The sequence below is a fragment of the Microcaecilia unicolor genome, chromosome 8 (assembly GCF_901765095.1).
Source record: "Microcaecilia unicolor chromosome 8, aMicUni1.1, whole genome shotgun sequence".
NCBI classification, from domain to species: Eukaryota; Metazoa; Chordata; class Amphibia; order Gymnophiona; family Siphonopidae; genus Microcaecilia; species Microcaecilia unicolor.
The window spans coordinates 152,692,604-152,712,784 of record NC_044038.1 but is presented as its reverse complement, the minus strand read 5'-3'; the positions used below and the strand labels follow the sequence as shown (position 1 = coordinate 152,712,784).

General features: G+C 43.2%; 1 protein-coding gene across 1 annotated transcript in view; it reads left to right on the top strand.

Moving 5' to 3' along the window:
* Positions 1-20,181, top strand: part of FLT4 (fms related tyrosine kinase 4) — a 241,440-nt gene that overhangs the window by 205,482 nt on the left and 15,777 nt on the right. Inside the window, 8 exon segments of the mRNA XM_030212922.1 lie at positions 5,619-5,741; positions 12,250-12,265; positions 12,268-12,317; positions 12,319-12,365; positions 12,864-12,936; positions 12,938-12,956; positions 16,163-16,169; positions 18,112-18,217. Of these exon segments, the coding sequence (XP_030068782.1) occupies positions 5,619-5,741; positions 12,250-12,265; positions 12,268-12,317; positions 12,319-12,365; positions 12,864-12,936; positions 12,938-12,956; positions 16,163-16,169; positions 18,112-18,217 (441 nt within the window).

The window sequence follows — 20,181 nt, the reverse complement described above, 5'->3', positions numbered from 1 at the left end:
TCAGACTGGGGGAGAGGCAGAGAGATGCCAGATCACAGCCCCCCCCCCCTAAAATGTCAGGTCTGGCTACTCCACTGGTATAGCATTGAAATTAATCCACTTTGAAGTCAATATTGAAAAGCATTCATGTAGTCGATGCAGGGGCGTATCTGCGTGGGGCCTCAGGGGCCTGGGCCCCCGCAGATTTCGCCCTGGACCCCCCTACCGCTGCCAACCCTCCCCCTCCGTTGCTCGCTTGCCTTCGCTGGCGGGGGACCCCAACCCCCGCCAGCCGAGGTCCGCGTCCTCCTGCCGCTGCCGGCTGCCTTTGGTGCTTTCATTTGTCCATTGAAGCTGGCGCCGATGAAAGTTTCTTTTGAGTCTGACGTCGCTGCACGTTGTACGTGCAGGACGTCAGACTCAGAAACATTTTCTGAGTCTGACGTCCTGCACGTACAACGTGCAGCGACGTCAGAGTCAAAAGAAACTTTAGTTGGCGCCAGCTTCAATGGACAAATGAAAGCACCAAAGGCAGCCGGCAGCGGCAGCGGCAGCGGCAGCGGCAGGAGGACGCGGACCTCGGCTGGCGGGGGTTGGGGTCCCCCGCCAGCGAAGGTAAGCGAGCAACGGAGGGGGAGGGTTGGCAATGGTAGCGGCTGGGGGGAGGGGGATCGGCAATGGCGGCGGCGGCGGCGGGGGGGGGGGGGCTATAATGTGCCCCCTCACTCTGGCCCTGGCCCCCCCTACCGCCGCAGTTCAGATACGCCCCTGAGTCGATGATGGCCTCATAAATGATTTTATTTTCATATTCCTGGATCATTCTGGGCATATATATCATTATGCAGCCAAAGTTAACCATCCAAAACAGGGGCGGGGTTTGCGAGGTTCTGAGGGTGGTATCACCAATATATTATTACATGTCCAAGTAACAATTATCACACACTAACGAGGTAATTCAATTAAGGGGTGCTAACATTTATGTGCCAGTTACACATGTAAGTGGTTAGAATATTGACATATATGTCTCACACAGACCTATGTGCTATTCAGTAAATTTGTGCATATCTGCAATAGCATGTATTTGTAAGGTGGGCATACACATGGGCAGAGATTGCGCAGGATGGATTGCGTTAGGTGGTTAACGTGGAGGAGTTAATGTGGAGTGGAGGAGTGGCCTAGTGGTTAGAGCACCAGTCTTGCAATCCAGAGGTGGCTGGTTCAAATCCCGCTGCTGCTCCTTGGGCAAGTCACTTGACCCTCCATTGCCTCAGGTACAAACTTAGATTGTGAGCCCTCCTGGGACAGAGAAATATCCAGTGTACCTGAATGTAACTCACCTTGAGCTACTACTGCGCAAAAATCTAAAAGAAAACGTATAAAATACTATCCACTCAATAGTTAAAACCATTTAACTGGCTAGGAATGTCTCCTGGCACTTAACTGGCTATCTGGCAATATCAGCAGGAGATAGCCAACTACCTCTGGTCCCACCCTTCCGGAAACAGGAAATGAGGGCGGACCAGAGGCAGAGCTGAGACAGAAGGGAAGGCAGCCTGAAGAGCTGTGCCTGCTCTCCTTTTACTGCTGCCGGCAGACCCCGAGATAAGAACTTTTTAATTCAGGCCGGCACGCAGGAAGGCGAGGGCAGGCGGAGGACTGGGAGAAGAGGGTGGGCAACAAAGGTCGGGCTGCCACTCGGAGGGAGAGAGAGGGAGGGAGGCGTGGGGGTCTGGAACTCGGAGAAGAGAGGGGGGCATGGAACTCGGAGTGGAGGAGAGGGCGGGAGGGGGTCTGGAACTCGGAGGGAAGGGGGGCCTGGAACTCGGAGGGGAGGAGAGAGAGGGAGGGAGGCGCGGGGGTCTGGAACTCGGAGGAGAGGGGAGCATGGAATTCGGAGGGGAGGGGAGGGGGAGGGGGGAGGAAGGGAGGGAGGGGGGCATGGAACTCGAAGGGGAGGGGGCCAAGATGGAACTTTGAGGTTAACCTTGCTAGCGCCCATTTCATTTGTGTCAGAAGCGGCGTGTTTTCCTAGTATTAGATATTGGATTTGATTTTATTTAATGATTATTGTAAATCCCGGATGTCCTATTCTGATCTCTTGTTGTGATCCGTCCTTGAACTGTGCAGGTAAAGGCAGAATAGAAGTTCTGGTGTAAGATAAGATAAGATAATCTAATTGCATACACACATATACAGTACCCAGTTATGTTACTGTCCCATAAAGGAAAATAGAATACGTGCCAATCACATGCCCTCAGATACCTTTATATAGGTGCAAAGTTATAGAAAGACACCCTAAAATTCTAAGTGCCCCTCACAAAGGGCTCCTTTTACTAAGCTGTGACAAGCACTAACATAGCTTAAAAGGGCTTACCGCAAGATGCATTGATTCATCCCAGGGGTAAGTTCTGAATGTGCGCACACAAGCCACTTGCTAAAAAATATTTTCTAATTTTTCAAGGAGACACGTCTGGGGGGTGGAAAGTGGGCATTTCTGCGCTAATCAGTTAGCACATCTACATTGCCGCATGCTAACTGATTAGAACAGGATTAGCAAATGAGCCCTTACCACCTACAAAATAGGTGGTGGCTCACACGCTAATTTTGGTAATGACTGCGTGCTAATGATGACCTTGGCTCGTGGCCAGTAATTTGGAAAATCAGCCATTTTCCAGCTGTGGTAAAAATGGCTTCAGCACTACGGCTATTTTTTACCGTGGCTTTGTAAAAGGACTCCAAATAGAGGTAAAATTTGAAATGTCTAATTTGAACCTTTCAACTTACTGTGGATATTCACTGGTGCTACGTAAAATAGCATCACTGAAGATCCATATGATCTGAAACTGTCTGAGTTAGATATTTCCAATTATATATTCTCCCTGTGGCTGACCACCTGGAGTCTATCTGAACATTCTACATAAGGTTTTCAAATAGCATTAAAGTTATGTCCAGTTTCAAAGCAGTTACTTTGCTAAATGAAATATGTTCCAATTCTCAGGAAAAGAGAGCTCATGGTTGTCTTTCCTCCATGCTGAAGTGATCTTGCATCTGGCTGCGGTAATGCCATAAGGGGCTAGGGGCCTTTTACAAAGGTACACTGAAAAATATCCTGCTGTAGTGTAGACGCGTGTTTTGGGCACGCACAGAATCATTTTTCAGCGCACCTGTAAAAAATGCCTTTTTTTTTTTGGCCGAAAATGGACGTGTGGCAAAATGAAAATTGCCTTGCATCCATTTTGGGTCTGAGGCCTTACCTCCAGCCATTAATCTAGCAGTAAGGTCTCAAGCGGTAACCAGGCGGTGATGGTCTATGTACGTAAAAGTGGAGGAGTGGCCTAGTGGGGAACTGAGGAACTGAATTCAATTCACACTTCAGGCACAAGCAGCTTCTTGTGACTCTGGGCAAGTCACTTAACCCTCCATTGCCCCAGGTACAAATACAAGTACCTGTATATAATATGTAAGCCACATTGAGCCTGCCATGAGTGGGAAAGCGCGGGGTACAAATGTAACAAAAATAAAATAAATAAAATGCCAATTACCACCTGCTCCAGAAAATTAAAATATTTTTCAGCGTGCGTAGCAGACGCGCATCAAAAATGAAATTACCTCAAGGGCCACGTGGTAACTCAAAATTAGCGTGCATTGGGCATGCGTAGGCACCTACGCGGCTTAGTAAAAGGGCCCCTATAATAAGGAGCCTTCATTTAGGCACCCAAAGGCATTAGGTGTACCCAGTATCAGCATGCTTAACATCTACATGTCCTTATTTATGCCAACCATAGAGCTGGCGTAAGGGTGAGCACCTCTTTCTTTGGCTATTACCTCATTCAGGTCATCCTCCCAAGTTAATTCATTTTTAAGCTTTCTTGCTAGAGGGAAGTTTAACATTTCATATAATTTAGAACAAAGCTTTATTTCCCAGTGTAGCCTCACAAAACAACTCAAAGGGGGATATCTTTCTAAGCAAATCACTTTTGATCTCCTGTCTTGCAAGAAAATATTCAATTTGAATGTAGTAGAATTGTTCTCCACTAAGGCGGAAGCATTCAGGAATTGATATAAAGTCAATGAACCCATTATGGTCTGCTAATTGATCTGCTCTCTTGAGCCCCTTAGCGTCCCACCTTGTATAGATCTGTACCATTTTTTCCAGGATAAATTCTTAGTTATATGTAACATACATTTGCCTATATATATATTGTTTCCTCTCTAGTAACAGTGAGCTTCATAAATGTCAGAGTGCTACAGTGTGCTTTGTTTAAGAATATTTGTCTGTATTCATCCTTTTTATGGAATCCAAATATAATGGGATAAAGGAAGGTCATGAATTCTTGCTCATTCTGTACCCGTTGCTTACGGTCAGGTATTTGCCAATTAAGTACTGCCTTTATTTGGCCTGTCTGGAAATATAATTTGAAATTAGGCACTCCCCTACCTCTCAGCTTCTTGTGTAGGTGTAGAATCGCTTTAGCTACCCTCAGGGGCTTACACTTCTAAATATAGCTAAAGATGCTCTTCTGCACAGCTTTGAATGTTTTTTTTCACTGGGTTTGGTAATGGTAGCATTTGAAACTCATAGCAGAACTAGGTAATGCTATTATTTTTGTCTTTTATCAATGGTATGTTTTTATTTTCATCTCTTACCTCCATTTCGAGAGATGCCCGGGCCCGGGGAATTTTGTCCCCCCCTACCCCCCCCCCCCCCCCGCGCCCCCGCGGAAATGTCCTTCTTTTGGACTTCTTGAGGTTTTTTAATTTTTAGGAAAATATTCTCCTTTTCTTTTATGTCCCTATGACCAACACTCCTACCCACATAATGAAAGAAACCATCTCTGGCCTATTAGTCAGTCTGGACACACGGGGGTGCTATAGAGAAAGAAAGGCATTGCTGATCTCCACTCTGTTTCCCTACCGGTTGAATCTGTCAAAGGAATTTTGTTCATGCAGCACAATTGTAAGCATATATCATGCAAAGGCTTTCACACGTATCTCAGAAGCCAGCCAAAGTTGTTGAGTGATATCCGTTCTTCTGATAAGTATGCTTGGGCTCAGACTCAGACAAACTCTATTCTATCTACTGCTGTACTGTAAGTCAGTCACTGTTTCATTTGTGTTCATTAACTAAAATTCTTTTACACATTTTGCTACAGTTATTTTTTTTTTTTTTTTTTAGCAAAGTAGCAACCAGGTTCTTGTGACCTGGATTGGCCACTGTTGGAGAAAGGATACTGGGCTAGATGGATCATTGGTCTGACCCAATATGGCTATTCTTATGTTTATTATTTTTTGTGTCCACAATTATAGTAACCCTATGTGTTGATAACTTCCCCCCCCCCCCCCAAATGCTATCTTGAAACACAGTAGCAGGTGTATAGTTACTGAACTACTGTACTTTTGAGATAAAACCAATTTTAAAAGTAAAGTAATTCCTACTGTGCTTTTTGCTTGTCTTATTCCTTGAGTCCAAACCAACTGAGGCCTACCAGAGAGTAGCTCACAGAGTTCAGGCACTCAAGTACATCTCCTAGAATATCAGGCAAGAAAGGCCTAGCTTGAGCCTGTTATTTGATGCATGAATGAGGTATTTGGTCTGTTGATGGTTCTGAAAGATCTTGACCTCCTTCCTTTCTCCATAGTGTATTCACAGAGACCTGGCAGCAAGAAACATCCTTCTGTCCGAGAATAATGTAGTAAAGATCTGTGACTTTGGACTGGCCAGAGATATCTACAAAGATCCTGATTATGTTAGAAAAGGCAGTGTAAGTACTGGCTCTAGTATGCATGCCAAATTTATTGGGATCATCATTGGAGACAGCAGGTCCTACGTGGCCCTATCTACTGTTATATTGGGGCAGTATGTTGCTGTTGGGTCACGAAATCAGTCCTGGTAGGTATTATTAGGATGGATGCCTAATTCTGCACTCCTTTGGAAAGGGTCAAAATTTTGTGTTCTGCCTCACTTCCCCTATCTCTTATCTCCAGGGCAGTCCTACATTAAGCAATGATGTCCCTGCTTTTCTGCCTTCCTTTATTGGTCCTACTGACTAATGCAAATAAAAAAATGATAATTGAAAGATAATTATAAGTTGGCTTAAGTCCAATCCCACCCTCATCCCTGGACAGGGATGTCCATAGGAAATGCCAATCAGAGCTTTGGGGGAATCCTGACTGACACCATAACCGGCCTCCCCAAATGCCTAATATTGCTTCCCATTCCTTGGACATGTGAGTGGAGCAGGAACTGCAGCGGCCCCAGGCAGAGTCATCTGTGCTGGGCCAGAAGCAGAGCCAGTGTTATGGTGTGGCAAACAGGGCAATTGCCCTGGGCCCCCATATCATAGGTATCCCCAAGTCTGCCTGAAGCTGAAGGAGGTATAGACTGAAGGCCAGGAGGCACAGTGCCCCCTCTATTCTTCAGTCTTAGAGACTCCAACTCCACTCTTCAATATCTCAAAGGAGCCCTACTGGGCTTAATTTTCCCAGGCCTCAAACTCTCCAGGGTCAGCTCACTCTAGGGCTCAGTCCCAGTACATAAAGTGACAGATTATGTAAAAGCTTTTGTGAAGAAGACATTCTTGGTCTCAATATACAGGAATTCCAATTTTACAAATCAGTTTATGAGAAGGAAGGCCACTGATGTTCAGTTAGTGCAGAAACTCTGGGACAATGTCTCCAGATGGGTTAGTTTTGCGTATGATCTCTGTCGCAAATTTACTGCTAATCCTCACTGTAGAACTTGCATTTTGCCAAACAAAGCTTCCTTCTGTTGCATGCAGAGTTAGACGATTTTCCATTGTATTTATTTATTATTTTCCATTTTGAGGCTAAATAGATGTTATTTTGGTTTCTATCTTATATTTTCAAAATGGATTGAATTAGCAGAAGTCTGAATTGTGTGTCTAGCTTTTATATTGATATCCTGAAAATTCAGTTGCTATAGATTGAATGGTTAAGGAGTTAACATGTACACAGATAGATAAGTGAATGCATAAACAAGTTTTTTAGCATAATAGCAATATAAATGAAAAGAACAACAAAAATAGATCTGACTATTTAACATCACACAGGGTCACAGTGCCATCTGCTGGTGGGAGGTAGATGTTTAACTATATTAGCATTCTTTGATTTGTTACTTCTTAATGGTTTGGGGGATTCCTTAATTTTGATCTGTTGTTTTCTGTGAAAAGTAAGGAGGGTTTATTAAATAATTAAAATGAAATATATTTAATTTAATTCAAAATGTATATCCTGCAGCATACTCTATACAAGATCTAGGGCCCTGTTTACTAAGCCGCGCTGTAGGTGCACTAGCATTTTTAGCTCATGCTAAAAATTAGCATGTGCTAATGCTAAAGACACCCATAGGAATATATGGTTGTCTCTAGTGTTAGTGCGCGCTAAGTATTAGCATGCGCTATAGACACTAGAGCATCTTAGTAAACAGGGCCCCTAGCCAGGTAACAAAGTCAAAAAATATATTACAACAAATATAATAATCATAAATCACAAATAAATGTATCAGTTACAATAGCCTGGAAATTACAATAAAATCATTATGTTCTTATACCTTCCATAACATCAATTACATCAAAACAAATATTAACAGCAAAACATAATACTTACACCCTAAGCCCGTAACAATCAGATATAACTATATGTGTTTATAACAAATAACCACACCATATCTATGTAAACAGAAAGCAGAAAGGCTTTTCCTGTGTTTCCTGACCACACCAATGCTGAGAGAGATTTACTGACAATGACCCAGGTTACTTCTAGAATTAAGAATATATGGGAAGGGGGGGGGGGGGGGGCTAGCACAGAATGGCTTGAGAAAAGAAACTGAAAATGGTAAATATCTAACTTGTACTAAATATCCAGAAAATTGCAGCTGTTAAAATCCTAGGGGGTCCTTTTACTAAGGTGTGCCAAAACGTGGCCTGCGCTGATGAAGACGCATGTATTGGGCACGCGCAGATCCATTTTTCAGCACACCTGCAAAAAAGGCAGGGGGGGTTTGGCCGAAAATAAACATGCAACAAAATGGAAATTGGTGCGCATTCATTTTGGGCCTGAGACCTTACCACCACCCCATTCACTTAGCAGTAAGGTCTCACGTGTAATCGTCAGTGCACATACAAAGCTGATTACAGCACACGTAGTGGGTGTGTGTAAAAAATGAACTTTCCACCCTGGCCACGTGGTAGTCAGGCAGTAGTTCTGAATTGGCGCACAATGGGCGAATATAGGCGCCTATGCAGCTTAGTAAAAGGGCCCCATTGTTTACAAAAGATCCAGCTATCTTTATTCAAAAAAACTAGCCAAATGTCTACTCTTTTTACAAATCCAATCAGGTCAAATCAGAAATTTTCAATTTCTAGTGCCTGTAAGCTGTGTTAGTACTAAAAGCAAACCATAATCCTTTATTTATTAAAAATCCAGTAGAGAAAACAGAGAAGCCAGAAACCTTTTATAGTCAGTATCCAAAATTAACAATAGATTGAAGTAGAGGAAGATAAAGGCTAAGCAGAAGTAGGATTATTTTTTTTGTTCTATTTTTTTTTAAGAATGTGTGCAGCAAACTCGCAATAACAGACACAATGCAGATAGCAGAGTATCTCAAAGCAAAACCAAAGTTAGACAAAGAAAAATATACAAGAAGTTGTATCTATGCCTAACTGTGGAGGAGTCTGATTCCAGCAGATACCTACACCACATGGTACAATAGAAAGAGGCATAACCAGTAGAAGAAAGCAGTTGTTAATGCCCCTGTAGAGGTCACTGGTGAGGCCCCACTTGGAATATTGTGTTCAGTTTTGGAGGCTGAATCTCACTAAGGACATAAAAAGATTTGAAGCGGTCCAGAGTAGAGAGTTGCATGGAAACAGAAATTTCACCCATCTCCGACCAACCCCAATGGAATCTAACCCATACCCACTAAGATCCATTCCCTCCACCCCCACCCCGTGCCCACAATGAATCTCCTCTATCCCCACCCATATCTGCAGGAGTCAACGCTATTACTTACTTGCTCGCAGCCATCTGTTTCCTCCCAACCCTAACAACCTCCCTTGGTTTTTTGGATTGTATTCACTATTCAATCAATGAGTGTTCCAAACCTCAGTCTAGTGTTCCAGCTACCTCTCTGGGCATTCCAAGCCTCATTCTGGTGCTCCAATTGCCTTTCTCAGTGCATTCCAAGTCTCATTCTGGAATCACCAGAGATTTTGACTATACTCCCACGGGAATCCCAAGGCAACTTCTTCCATTCCCCATGGGAATCCCACAGAACCACAATCCTCATTCCTTTGCAGCTTTCTAGTCCAGAGAAGACTACAAAAATGGTAAGAGATTTGCACCAAAAGACATATCAGAAGAGATTTGAAGACCTTAATATGTATATGCTAGAAGAAAAAAAGAGAAGGGAGATATGATACAGACATTTAAATACTTGAATGGAATCAATATACAAATGTTATTTATTTATTTATTTATTTTATTTTATTTACGAATTTTTATACCATAGTATCCAACTGATCTATGCAGTTTACAATAAAACATATTGTGACAGAACAGTGTGTTTTAAACCTGTAAAAATTGCCTTTATTAATCTTGAAGTGCATTTCTTTAGATTGGCCAGCAGGCGTGCATGTTTTATGTTAAAGCTAAGTGCATGCCCTCTTTTAGTTGCACTCATTGAAGAAGTGAATCTACAGTACTGTGAGCAGTATACTTTTAAAACAGTTGTTGCTGACTGTTGCTTCAGTTTCAGCCCAGGAGAAAAGAGAGAGAGAGAGCACTTTGCTGAAGCCCTGTATGTATGTGCTGATCTTCCCAGATACTTTCTAGGAAGTATTCAAATGTTTAGTTATCTGTTATTGTTTTTAATTGTTTCATTTTGTTCCACTGTTTGATTTTTTTTAAAAGACAATATCAATATATAGTTTATTGCCTCTCTGTCTGGACTGATAAAGAATCCTGGTGGTTGTGTGTTGGGTCTATGAGTGCTTTCTGGAAACTGAGGGACCACTGGGAATGTGGACCCCAGTACTTAGAAATCACTGGGGATAATTGGAGAGTGGGAAACTCTCCCAGAGGTGGGTTGTGACCCAGTTGGTGGGAGGAGGGTGCTAGTGTACAGCACCAGCGGCAGGTGCAGGCGGACCTGAACTGTGTTGGGATTGACCCTTTAAGAGGCTGCAGGGTAACCCCAGGCAAGTGGCTAGGCATTTCATGACACATATGTAATAATAAAGCTAGTAAATAACAGCATTAAAACACACAACAACATAAAATACCAGCAGCAAAATCAATACATCAACTATTAATAGGCTATCTGTCAAAAGCCTGTAAAAAGCACATATGATTTAAGGCTCTTTACAAAAAGATAGAGGATTAAGAATCATTTTATAATTATTATTATTTATTTATTTTATCTATTAAGTACTGCCTTTTTGAAGAAATTTAATCAAGGCGGTGTATAGTAAGAATAAGTCGAACAGAAGCAATAGACAATTACAGCAGTAAAAATATTCAAATTACACTACAAGGAATAGCATAGTATGCTACATTACATTGTCAACACAATACACATAAAGCATTTTAATAGACAGTATAGGGTGTAAGTAAAGATCGAACATATTAGGCCCCTTTTACTAAGTGGCGGTAAACTCAACGCAGGCTTACTGCTTGCTAAACAGGAAGTACCGCCGAGCTACCACAGCAGCCCGGTGGTACTTCCCACCCCTAGCGTGCCCTTATATCCAGCGCTACAAATATATATTTATTTTGTAGCACCAGAGTGTACCCGATGGTAATCAGGCAGTGCCTTGAGCTGCCTGGTTACCGCTGGGTTAGAGTGAGAGCCCTTACCGCCACCTCAATGGTTGGCTGCGGTAAAAGGGGGCCTCAGCACGCGTGAAAAACACACACCGACTCCAGCACAGGCCCCCATTTTGCCGCAACTTGGTAAAAGGGGCCCATAGATAGATAAGATAGAGTAACAGGAGTTAGAAAATAAGGGGACTAATTAAAGAGAGTTGCTTGAAATTATCTTAACTAGGGTAGGAGTAGCTAAACATGTCGTACTATACATGTGCAGCCAGTGTCACTCCTTGTGTGTGACTAGCAAACTACTTCTTCCGTTAAGGCCTATTTGAAGATCCAAGCTTTTAATTCTTCAGGGAGCAATTCCATAGTGTGGACCCAGCCACTGGAAACATTCTTGTATGAGATCTTTCAAAATGGACTTGGGTGAAAAGATGGAACATCAAGTAATCCTTTGTTCAAGGATCTCCATTATCAAGAAGGTCTACAGATTTTCAATACAGAAGTGATACTTTGAAAAGTATTATTACTCAATGCCTTATATATTAAAACTAAGGGGCCCTTTTACTAAACCGCTGTAAAAAGTGGCCCCGCGCTAGAGTTTGGCGCTTAAAATCAGCACATGCTGGGCCACTTTTTACTGCGGTAGGAAAGTCCTTTTTTTTAAAATGGGGCAATAAGTGTCCGTGCACTAATATTAAAATTAGTACGTGGCTATTTACTGCCTGAGCCCTTATCACCACATATTTCGTAGCAGTAAGGGCTCACAGGCTAACCCTGCAGTAATTGGGCAGCGTGCAGCAATGTGGTCGTACTGCTGATTACTGCTTGGAATGACCCCCCCCCCCCCCCCATGTAGAAATAGAAATTATTTTCTACCACAGGAAACTGAGTGCACCAACTTCAGAACTACTCCTGGGCTCCCACGCTACCCAGATGGTAGGGCCAATTTGGCACGCGCTCCTACGCAGTAGCCCAACCACACCTTCGTAAAATGGACCTCTAAAATTTTAAACCTAATATGCCAAATAATGGGTAACAAGTGCAAGCTTTTTTGGACAGGAGAAATGGGATCAGTATGGGGAACCACTAGAACTAGAAGACATGAGTTAGGGGTTGCAGAACGACAGACTTAGGAGGTAACATCAGGTGAATACTTTTTCACGAGAGGGTGGTAGATACTTGGAATACCCTGCCGGTGGAGATGGAATCAGAATGTAAGAAATTAAACAGAAGATCCCTATTTGAAAGAGGATAGATTCAAAGCACAACTTAAGTAACCTTTCACACTTTAAACAAGGCATCGAGGGGTATGGCCTGAAAGGAAAAGGGCGGGTACACTCTGGCCACCTGTTGGAAAGACTGGATTGACCACACAGGTGTTTCAATCTGCTGTAATTACTCACGTTACTATGTTATTATTGTATGCTCTCTCTTCAGGCTCGTCTACCTCTTAAGTGATGGCCCCTGAAAGCATTTTTGACAAGGTCTACACCACACAAAGTGATGGTCTGGTCTTTTGGAGTCCTGCTATGGGAGATATTTTCCCTGGGTGAGTAATATAAGGTAGTGAGTACGCCCATACTCATGAGAAATGTATCCATCTGTGCATAATGCATCCTTGACCATCTGATCAGTGTCCCATGCTCGAGTAAATGAAGTGAGAGAATGGACATATCCTTGAGCTAGGTCTCCTCCAGTACATAAAAGAGGTTGTAGTTGATCATCTAGAGCAGTGTTCCCGTGCATGAAATAGAAAGAGACTATTCTAGGGAGGACAGGACAGAGAATAGATGGACAAAAGGCATCTTGTAAATTTTCTAGATTAATGTACATGTCTCAGCCATGGAGGGAGTATCTCTCTAGATGGAAAGGGACAGTTGGGGCTGATTATCTAGAGAAATGTTCTGCTCTGGTTCTTCGCCTCTGTGTGTACTGATATTTTCTGAATTGCTATATAAATAGGAAGGAAGGTGAAAAGAGGAGGATGATTAGTCTCTCAGAATGTAATGTACTCTGCCTGGTCTGACACTGTCTGCATGGTGCATTCAGAGTGCTTCGCCCTATCCTGGAGTGCAGATCAATGAGGAGTTCTGCCAGAGATTGAAGGATGGAACCAGGATGAGAGGCTCCAGAATATGCCACAAGCAGAAATGTGAGTGTATTTATCATATGGCCCATAATATATGCCACAATTCTCACTGAGGAAAATAATTTATCAAAAATTGCTGGAGGATAATAGCAAATAAACATACAACAAAGAACCCACTGTCCATATACATTCACCTAATAATGTATTATAATGCATATATTTTTGTATATAATATGTGTGCTCAGAGTGTAAGAAGAGATCAATGTGGGTATATGCTAAACACCCACGGATTCAATGCTCTTCTCCATTCAGTCATTGCACAAAGTATCAAAAGTCAACATATTCCAAAAACTGTGCTTTATACAAAAAATATTGGGACCAATATTCAGACCGCAGGAGATAGCCCGGCTAACTCCCGCGGTCAGCGATGAGGCCAGATATTCATGCCGGGCCATTTCCGGTGACTGGCATTGAATATCTGGTTTATTTTTGGCCAGTATAAACTTAACCGGCCAAGCCAATATTCAGCGCTGACCGGTTACGTTTATAGTAGTTAATATAGGCCTGCTATTTGGACGGTCTCAATTCGGCCACCAAATTTAGGCCCCTTTTACCAGCTGTGGCAAAAGGAGGCCTGCGCTGGCATCGGTGCACGTTTTCACACATGCCAATGTCTCTTTTTACTGCAGCAGGTAAAAGGGAAGTCTCGCGTTTCCTGCAGGAATGGCCATGATGGCAAGTAAGCACTTGCCGCGCGGCCATTCTATGGGGGAGCCCATACTGCCACCCAATTGAGGTGGCGGTAAGGGCTCCCACGCTAACCCAGCAGTAACCGGTGAGAGGGTGGAAGTACTGTCGGGCTTCTGTGGTGTAGCCCAGGCGGTACTTCCTTTTTAGCAGCGGTAAGCCGCATTGGGCTTACCACCGTTTATTAAAAGAGCCCTTAGCCAGCGATGTGCTGAATATTCACACATAGCCAGTTGTATCACGCGATATAACTGGTCAGCCACTAAGCGCTGACTATGAATATTGAGTGGGAAATAAACATTGAATATTCACGGATAGCCGGGGGGGATTTGTAACAGTATCAATAGTCGACAAGGGTGCATAAAACTTCTAAAACAACCAAACGTATCTTAGACAGGTCCCTTGAGTCCCAATATGTTTTGCAAAAGCTTCTCAGGGAACCTGAATAAAATAAGTAGTAAGCTCCATGTAAAGCTATGGGGTCTGTGCAGAGTAAAAAAAAATTTGTAAAGAATAGTGAATGGGATATAATAAGTTTTATCTGCAGATCAGAAAACATCATTTTCATTCACAATAATTAGACAATAGTTACGGAGGTACCTCTCGGTTGGAATACCACCAGTACTTAACCATTATTTAGACGCCGTTCACCTAACCCTTGCTGCTTACACAGCCAAGCGGAAATGACCTCCTTAAGGGCTTTTTTATAAAGCTTCGGTAAGCCCAACGCGGGCTTACCGCACTCTATCCCAGAACTGCTGCCACGTTGGGCTTGACCGATGCTTTGTAAAAGACCCCCTTGGGCTGAATAACTGCGCCTAACCAGCTATGTGGCACGATATAGCCAGTTACCCCCAGATTCCTATATAATTTGAATTTACACACATATCTCACATGCAGGCTTATTTTCAAAAGAGAAGGACGCCCATATCTTTCCACACAAATCGGGAGATGGGCGTCCTTCTCCCAGGGTTGCCCAAATCAGCATAATCGAAAGCCATTTTTGGGCGTCCTCAACTGCTTTCACGTCGTGGGGGACGACCAAAGTTCATGGGGGTGTGTCGGAAGCGTAGCAAAGGCAGATCTTGGGTGTGCCTAACCATAGGCGTCCTCGACCCATAATGGAAAAAAAGGGCGTCCCTGATGAGCACTTGGACAACTTTACTTGGTCCTTTTTTTCTTATGACCAAGCCACGAAAAGGTGCCCGAACTGACCAGATGACCACCGGAGGGATTCAGGGTTGACCTCCCCTTACTTCCCCCAGTGGTCACTAACCCCTCCACCCTCAAAAACTTTTTAAAAAATATTTTATGCAGCCTCTATGCCAGCCTCAAATGTCATACTCCTGTCCATCACAGCATTATGCAGGTCCCTGAGCAGTTTTAGTGGGTGCAGTGCCACTTCGGCAGGTGGACCCAGGCCCATCCCCACCCTGCGTGTTACACGTGTGGTGGTAAATGTGAGCCCTCCAAAACCACCATAAACCCACTGTACCCACATCTAGGTGCCCCCCTTCACCTGTAAGGGCTATCGTAGTGGTTGTACAGGTTGGTGTTGGGGGCTCAGCACACAAGGTAAGGAGCTATTACCTGGGAGCAATTTCTGAAGTCCACTGCAGGCCCCCTAGGGTGCCCGGCTTGGTGTCCTAGCATATGAGGGGGACCAGTGCACTACGAGTGCTGGCTCCTACCATGACCAAAGGGCTTGTATTTGGTCAATTCTGAGATGGCGTCCTTAGTTTCCATATCACCGAAAATCAGAAACGACAAAGTCCATGGACGACCATCCTCTAGGGACAACTAAATGTCAAGATTTGGGCTCCCCGACCGTATTATCAAAACAAAAGATGGACGCCCATCTTGTTTCGATAATACGGGTTTCCCCCACCCCCTTCGCCGGGACGTCCTACAAGGACGTCCTCAGGAAAACTTGGGCGCCTCTTTCGATTATGCCCCTCTAAGCATATTCTGTAATGATCTATGCCTAAATTCTAACGTGCACAGTTCAAAAGGGCATGGTTATAGGTGGGGAAATAGGCATTTTGTGGGCGTTCACAAAATTTACCGCGCTTCGTTATAGAATTTGGCCCAAGTCGCATAAATCTACACGCAGGGATTATGCCACATTTTCCGTTGGTGTATATGGAAGCCACGTAGTTTTAGGAGCTAGGATATCAAACTAAGCGCATTCATATGCCACGCCTAAATATAGCATTCCTTATAGGAATACGCTTAGGGAAATGTTTTCCTCACAGATTTTCTACTGTTGCCATATATAGAATCTGGCCCTTACGGCTAGCTGCTAACCGAGATATTCAACAGGAGATAACCAGCCGTTCCTGGATGGTTAAATATTTTGAATATCAGGAATCACTGCTTTTAGCAGAGGATAAAGAAGACATGTGTTTCAGGCAATTGTAAATTATATTTCCTGTGGTCAAGTTGGACGCATTCCTATAACTACATATGAGATATTGTTAGCCACTCAGTAATGTTCAGAGTTCATGTCTGAAGCTGAAATGTTTTATTTGTGCAAATAATTTTATATAGCACTTTTCTGGTCATATGGCCATCCAATGCAGTGAACAATTCAGGTAATAAAATTTCCAAAACCGTAATATCTAGCAAAACTTTAAAAACATACTTACGCAATAAACATTAAAATTAGATTTATAACAGCAGGCAGAAAAGTTCCCTGTATAAATTCTTTATTCTATGCTTGTCAAAAGCCAGAGAAGTCAGGCTGTGTCTCCACATAAAATCTATCAGGGAGCAATATTTCTTTACAGCTAGACAAGTATCACTGCATACAATCCTTTTAATCAACAGAGAAGCCATTCCCCTCTCACCTCCTATGTCAGGACCTTACAGTGATCAGACCTATTCCCAAGGCTGAAAAATCCATGTCTTAATCTTCTTCTGGAAGGCAAGAGAATCTATTGTGATGAATGATTCATTTTTAAGGGGAAAAGTTATCATGTGGGCTGCTGTTAGGACATATTATTTTACTGTTAACCCTATATATATATGAGTAACTAGAGGCCCTTTTACTAAAAATGCGTTAAAAAATGGGCTTAGCCCATTTTAACTCAGGACTTTCCCATGTACTAGGCCCATATTTAACACATCATTACAGTAAGGCTTTTTCATAATTTTTATTTGGAGTTCATGGTTTCAAGCTTATTTTTTTATTTATTTAGATTTTGCTCACACTGTTTTCAGTAGTAGCTCAAGGTGAGTTACATTTAGGTACACTGGATATTTCTCTGTCCCAGGAGGGCTCACAATCTAAGTTTGTACCTGAGGCAATGGAGGGTTAAATGACTTGCCCAAGATCACAAGAAGCAGCAGTGGGATTTGAACCAGCCACCTCTGGATTGCAAGACCAGTGCTCTAACCACTAGGCCACTCCTCCACTCCCAAAGCAGTGTAGTATTTGTAGTCCATGATTCTACCTATTGAAATCAGCAATGCAGGTCCATTAATGCACCAGAATGAGGTTGGCAGAAACCCAGGACCGGCCAAAATGTCTCCCTCCTGGAATGGGTAACTTGGCAGCTCTGGTAATGTTATCATTAGCACATGGCAACTGCAAATAATTAATATGGGAGCACTTACCACCTCCTATGTAGTGTGCAGGAATTGACACATTAAGGCTTAACACCCTTTAGTAAAAAGGCCCCTAGATCTAATTGTATAAAATGAGATCTATGCTGAAACAGCTGAAACTAGTGGTAAAATGATATGTCTTAATGGTAGCCTATGATGATAACTGTGCCCTAAAGTCTTCTAATAGCCAGGGCCAATTCTATAACTGGTGCCTTAAAAAATCGGCACTGAAAACCACGAGTTTAGCGTGATTTTATAAACTATGCCTAAAGTTAGGCATAGCTTATAGAATATGCACACATGCTGTTCTTGTGACTAAAATTTAGGCTTAAATACCTAAAACCAGGCCTAAATACCTGTGCCTAAGTTAGGCGTCAGATCGGGTATATTCCATAATAGTGTGCACAGTATTTTAAAACACCCACAACCCGCCGCATTCCACGCACATATTCACACCCCCATTTTGTCTGTGCCCAATTATAATTTACATGCATTGCTGTTATAGAATGCGCCTAGAAAGTTGTGCATGTAAATTCTAGTTAAGCCAATTAGTGCTGCTAATTGGTTAAGTACCAATTATCAGGCACTGACTGGCTTGCTAATCAATTAAGTTGTGCGTGCAATTTGGCCCATGTGGCCAATTTAGCATTGCAAACTTCAGGCACCATTTATAGAATTTGGGAGCAAGTTTATATCTTTGTAAAAAGATTCTTCCTAGAGATGTGTGTTCATTCCTGTCTGTCAGAGGATACCTTTCTTTATGAGATTTCTACTGCTTTTCACCAATGAAAATCCATAAAAGGATGAAGTAATGTAAGAAGGTAGAAGAATAAAAAGAGGCTTTTTTTCTACAGCTACCGTATTATGCTCAGCTGCTGGCATGGAGACCCCAAGGAGCGGCCAACATTCTCAGATCTGGTGGAGATTCTGGGAAACCTGCTTCAGGAGAATGTGCAACAAGTAAGCCCATGTTGTATGCCATTTACTTCAATTTGGACTCTGTATTGCTGTATCCACAGCAGAGTTAGGGTGAAAAAATCATTAATTTATTTATTTATTCAAGAATAGAACACAGAGCAGACTAGTAATCTGAAGAAGCCCGTGAGAATTGAATGGGCTTCTTTGCATTCAGCACGCCGCTAGTCATTAGCGCTGCTTTGTAAAAGAAGCCCTATGTATGTTAATTTTGTAAACTGCCTAGTACTGTAGATAGTGTGGTATAGAAACTGTGTAAATAAATAAATAAATCCAGTACCAACAAGAGAGGTTATACAGATCTGCAACAAATAGCAAGGAATAAAACCCAGAGCAGACCAGGAGTCTAGAAAATTCTGTATTGAAAAAGATCCGACGTGGCCATGTTTTGCCAAAATGGCTGCATCAAGGGTTGAACAATACACTATTCTGGGGTTTATATATATATATATATATATATATATATATATATATATCCCAGCTAACAATTCTATATCCAAGATCACAACCAATAGTCCTTGAAATGTAAAGCAGCAACTGGGAAAAGGGCAACAGACTACTCTTTTCTCTCACCCACAATAGAAGAGTTTAAAGATACATTGAGCATTAGAAGCAATTTTTTTCAGTAGCTAATGTGAGCTGCCTAATTACTGCCACTGCATCAAGTATAGCTACCTATATGTTGTTGGCGTTGTAGCAAATTGCCGACCGCCCTGGATTTGATACCGTAATTTTATCATGAGAAGTGTAATGTGCACAGAGTGGCAGAAGCAGCTCTGACCATCTCTGCCATCATCTACTGTGTTACTACAGACTATTTTCGAAAGAGAAGGATGCCCATCTTTCTACATAAATTGGAAGATGGGCGTCCTTCTCACCGGGTCGCCCAATACGGCATAATCGAAAGCCGATTTTGGGCAGTCCCCACGGCTTTCCTTCATGGGGATTGACCAACAGTTCACAGGGGCGTGTCGGAGCATAGCGAAGGCGGGAACTTGAGCGTGCCTAACACATGGGCGTCCTTGACCCATATGGAAAAAAAAGGGCGTCCCTGTCGAGGCACATTGACATGCTTTACCTGGTCCTGTTTTTCTTACAACCAAGCCACAAAAAGGTGCTCCGAACTGACCAATGACCACCCGGAGAGAATCGGGGATGACCTCCCCTACTCCCCCATTGGTCACTACACCCACCTCTCACCCTCAAAAAAAAATCTTTCAAAATATTTTTTGTGCCAGCCTCTATGCCAGCCTCAAAATGTCATACTCATGTCCATCACAGCAGTATGCACGGTCCCTGGAGCAGTTTATAGTGGGTGCAGTGGCCACTTCAGGCAGGTGGACCCAGGCCCATCCCTCCTACCTGTTACACTTGTGATGGTAAATGGGAGCCCTCCAAAACCACCACAAACCCACTGTACCCACATCTAGGTGCCCCCCTTCGCCGTAAGGCTATGGTAGCTGGTGTACAGTTGTGTGTAGTGGGTTTTGGAAGGCTCAGCACACAAGGTAGGGAGCTTTGTACCTGGGAGCAATTTCTGAGTCCACTGCAGTGCCCCCTAGGGTGCCCGTTGGTGTCCTGGCATGTGAGGGGACCAGTGCACTACGAATGCTGGCTCCTCCCATAACCAAAGGGCTTGCATTTGGTCATTTCTGAGGTGGGCGTCCTTGGTTTCCATTATCGTCCCGAAAATCAGAATGACCAAGTCTAGGGATGACCATCTCTAAGGATGACCTAAATGTCAAGATTTGGGCGTTCTCAACCATGTTATCGAAACGAAAGATAGACGTCCATCTTGTTTCGATAATACGGGTTTCCCCGCCCCTCCACCGGGACGTTTTGTGAGAATGTCCTCAGCAAAACTTGGGCGTCCCTTTCGATTATGCCCCTCCACTTTACCCCCTTCTCCCATGGCTTAACCCTTCTGACAGTATTTTAAAGATAAATGA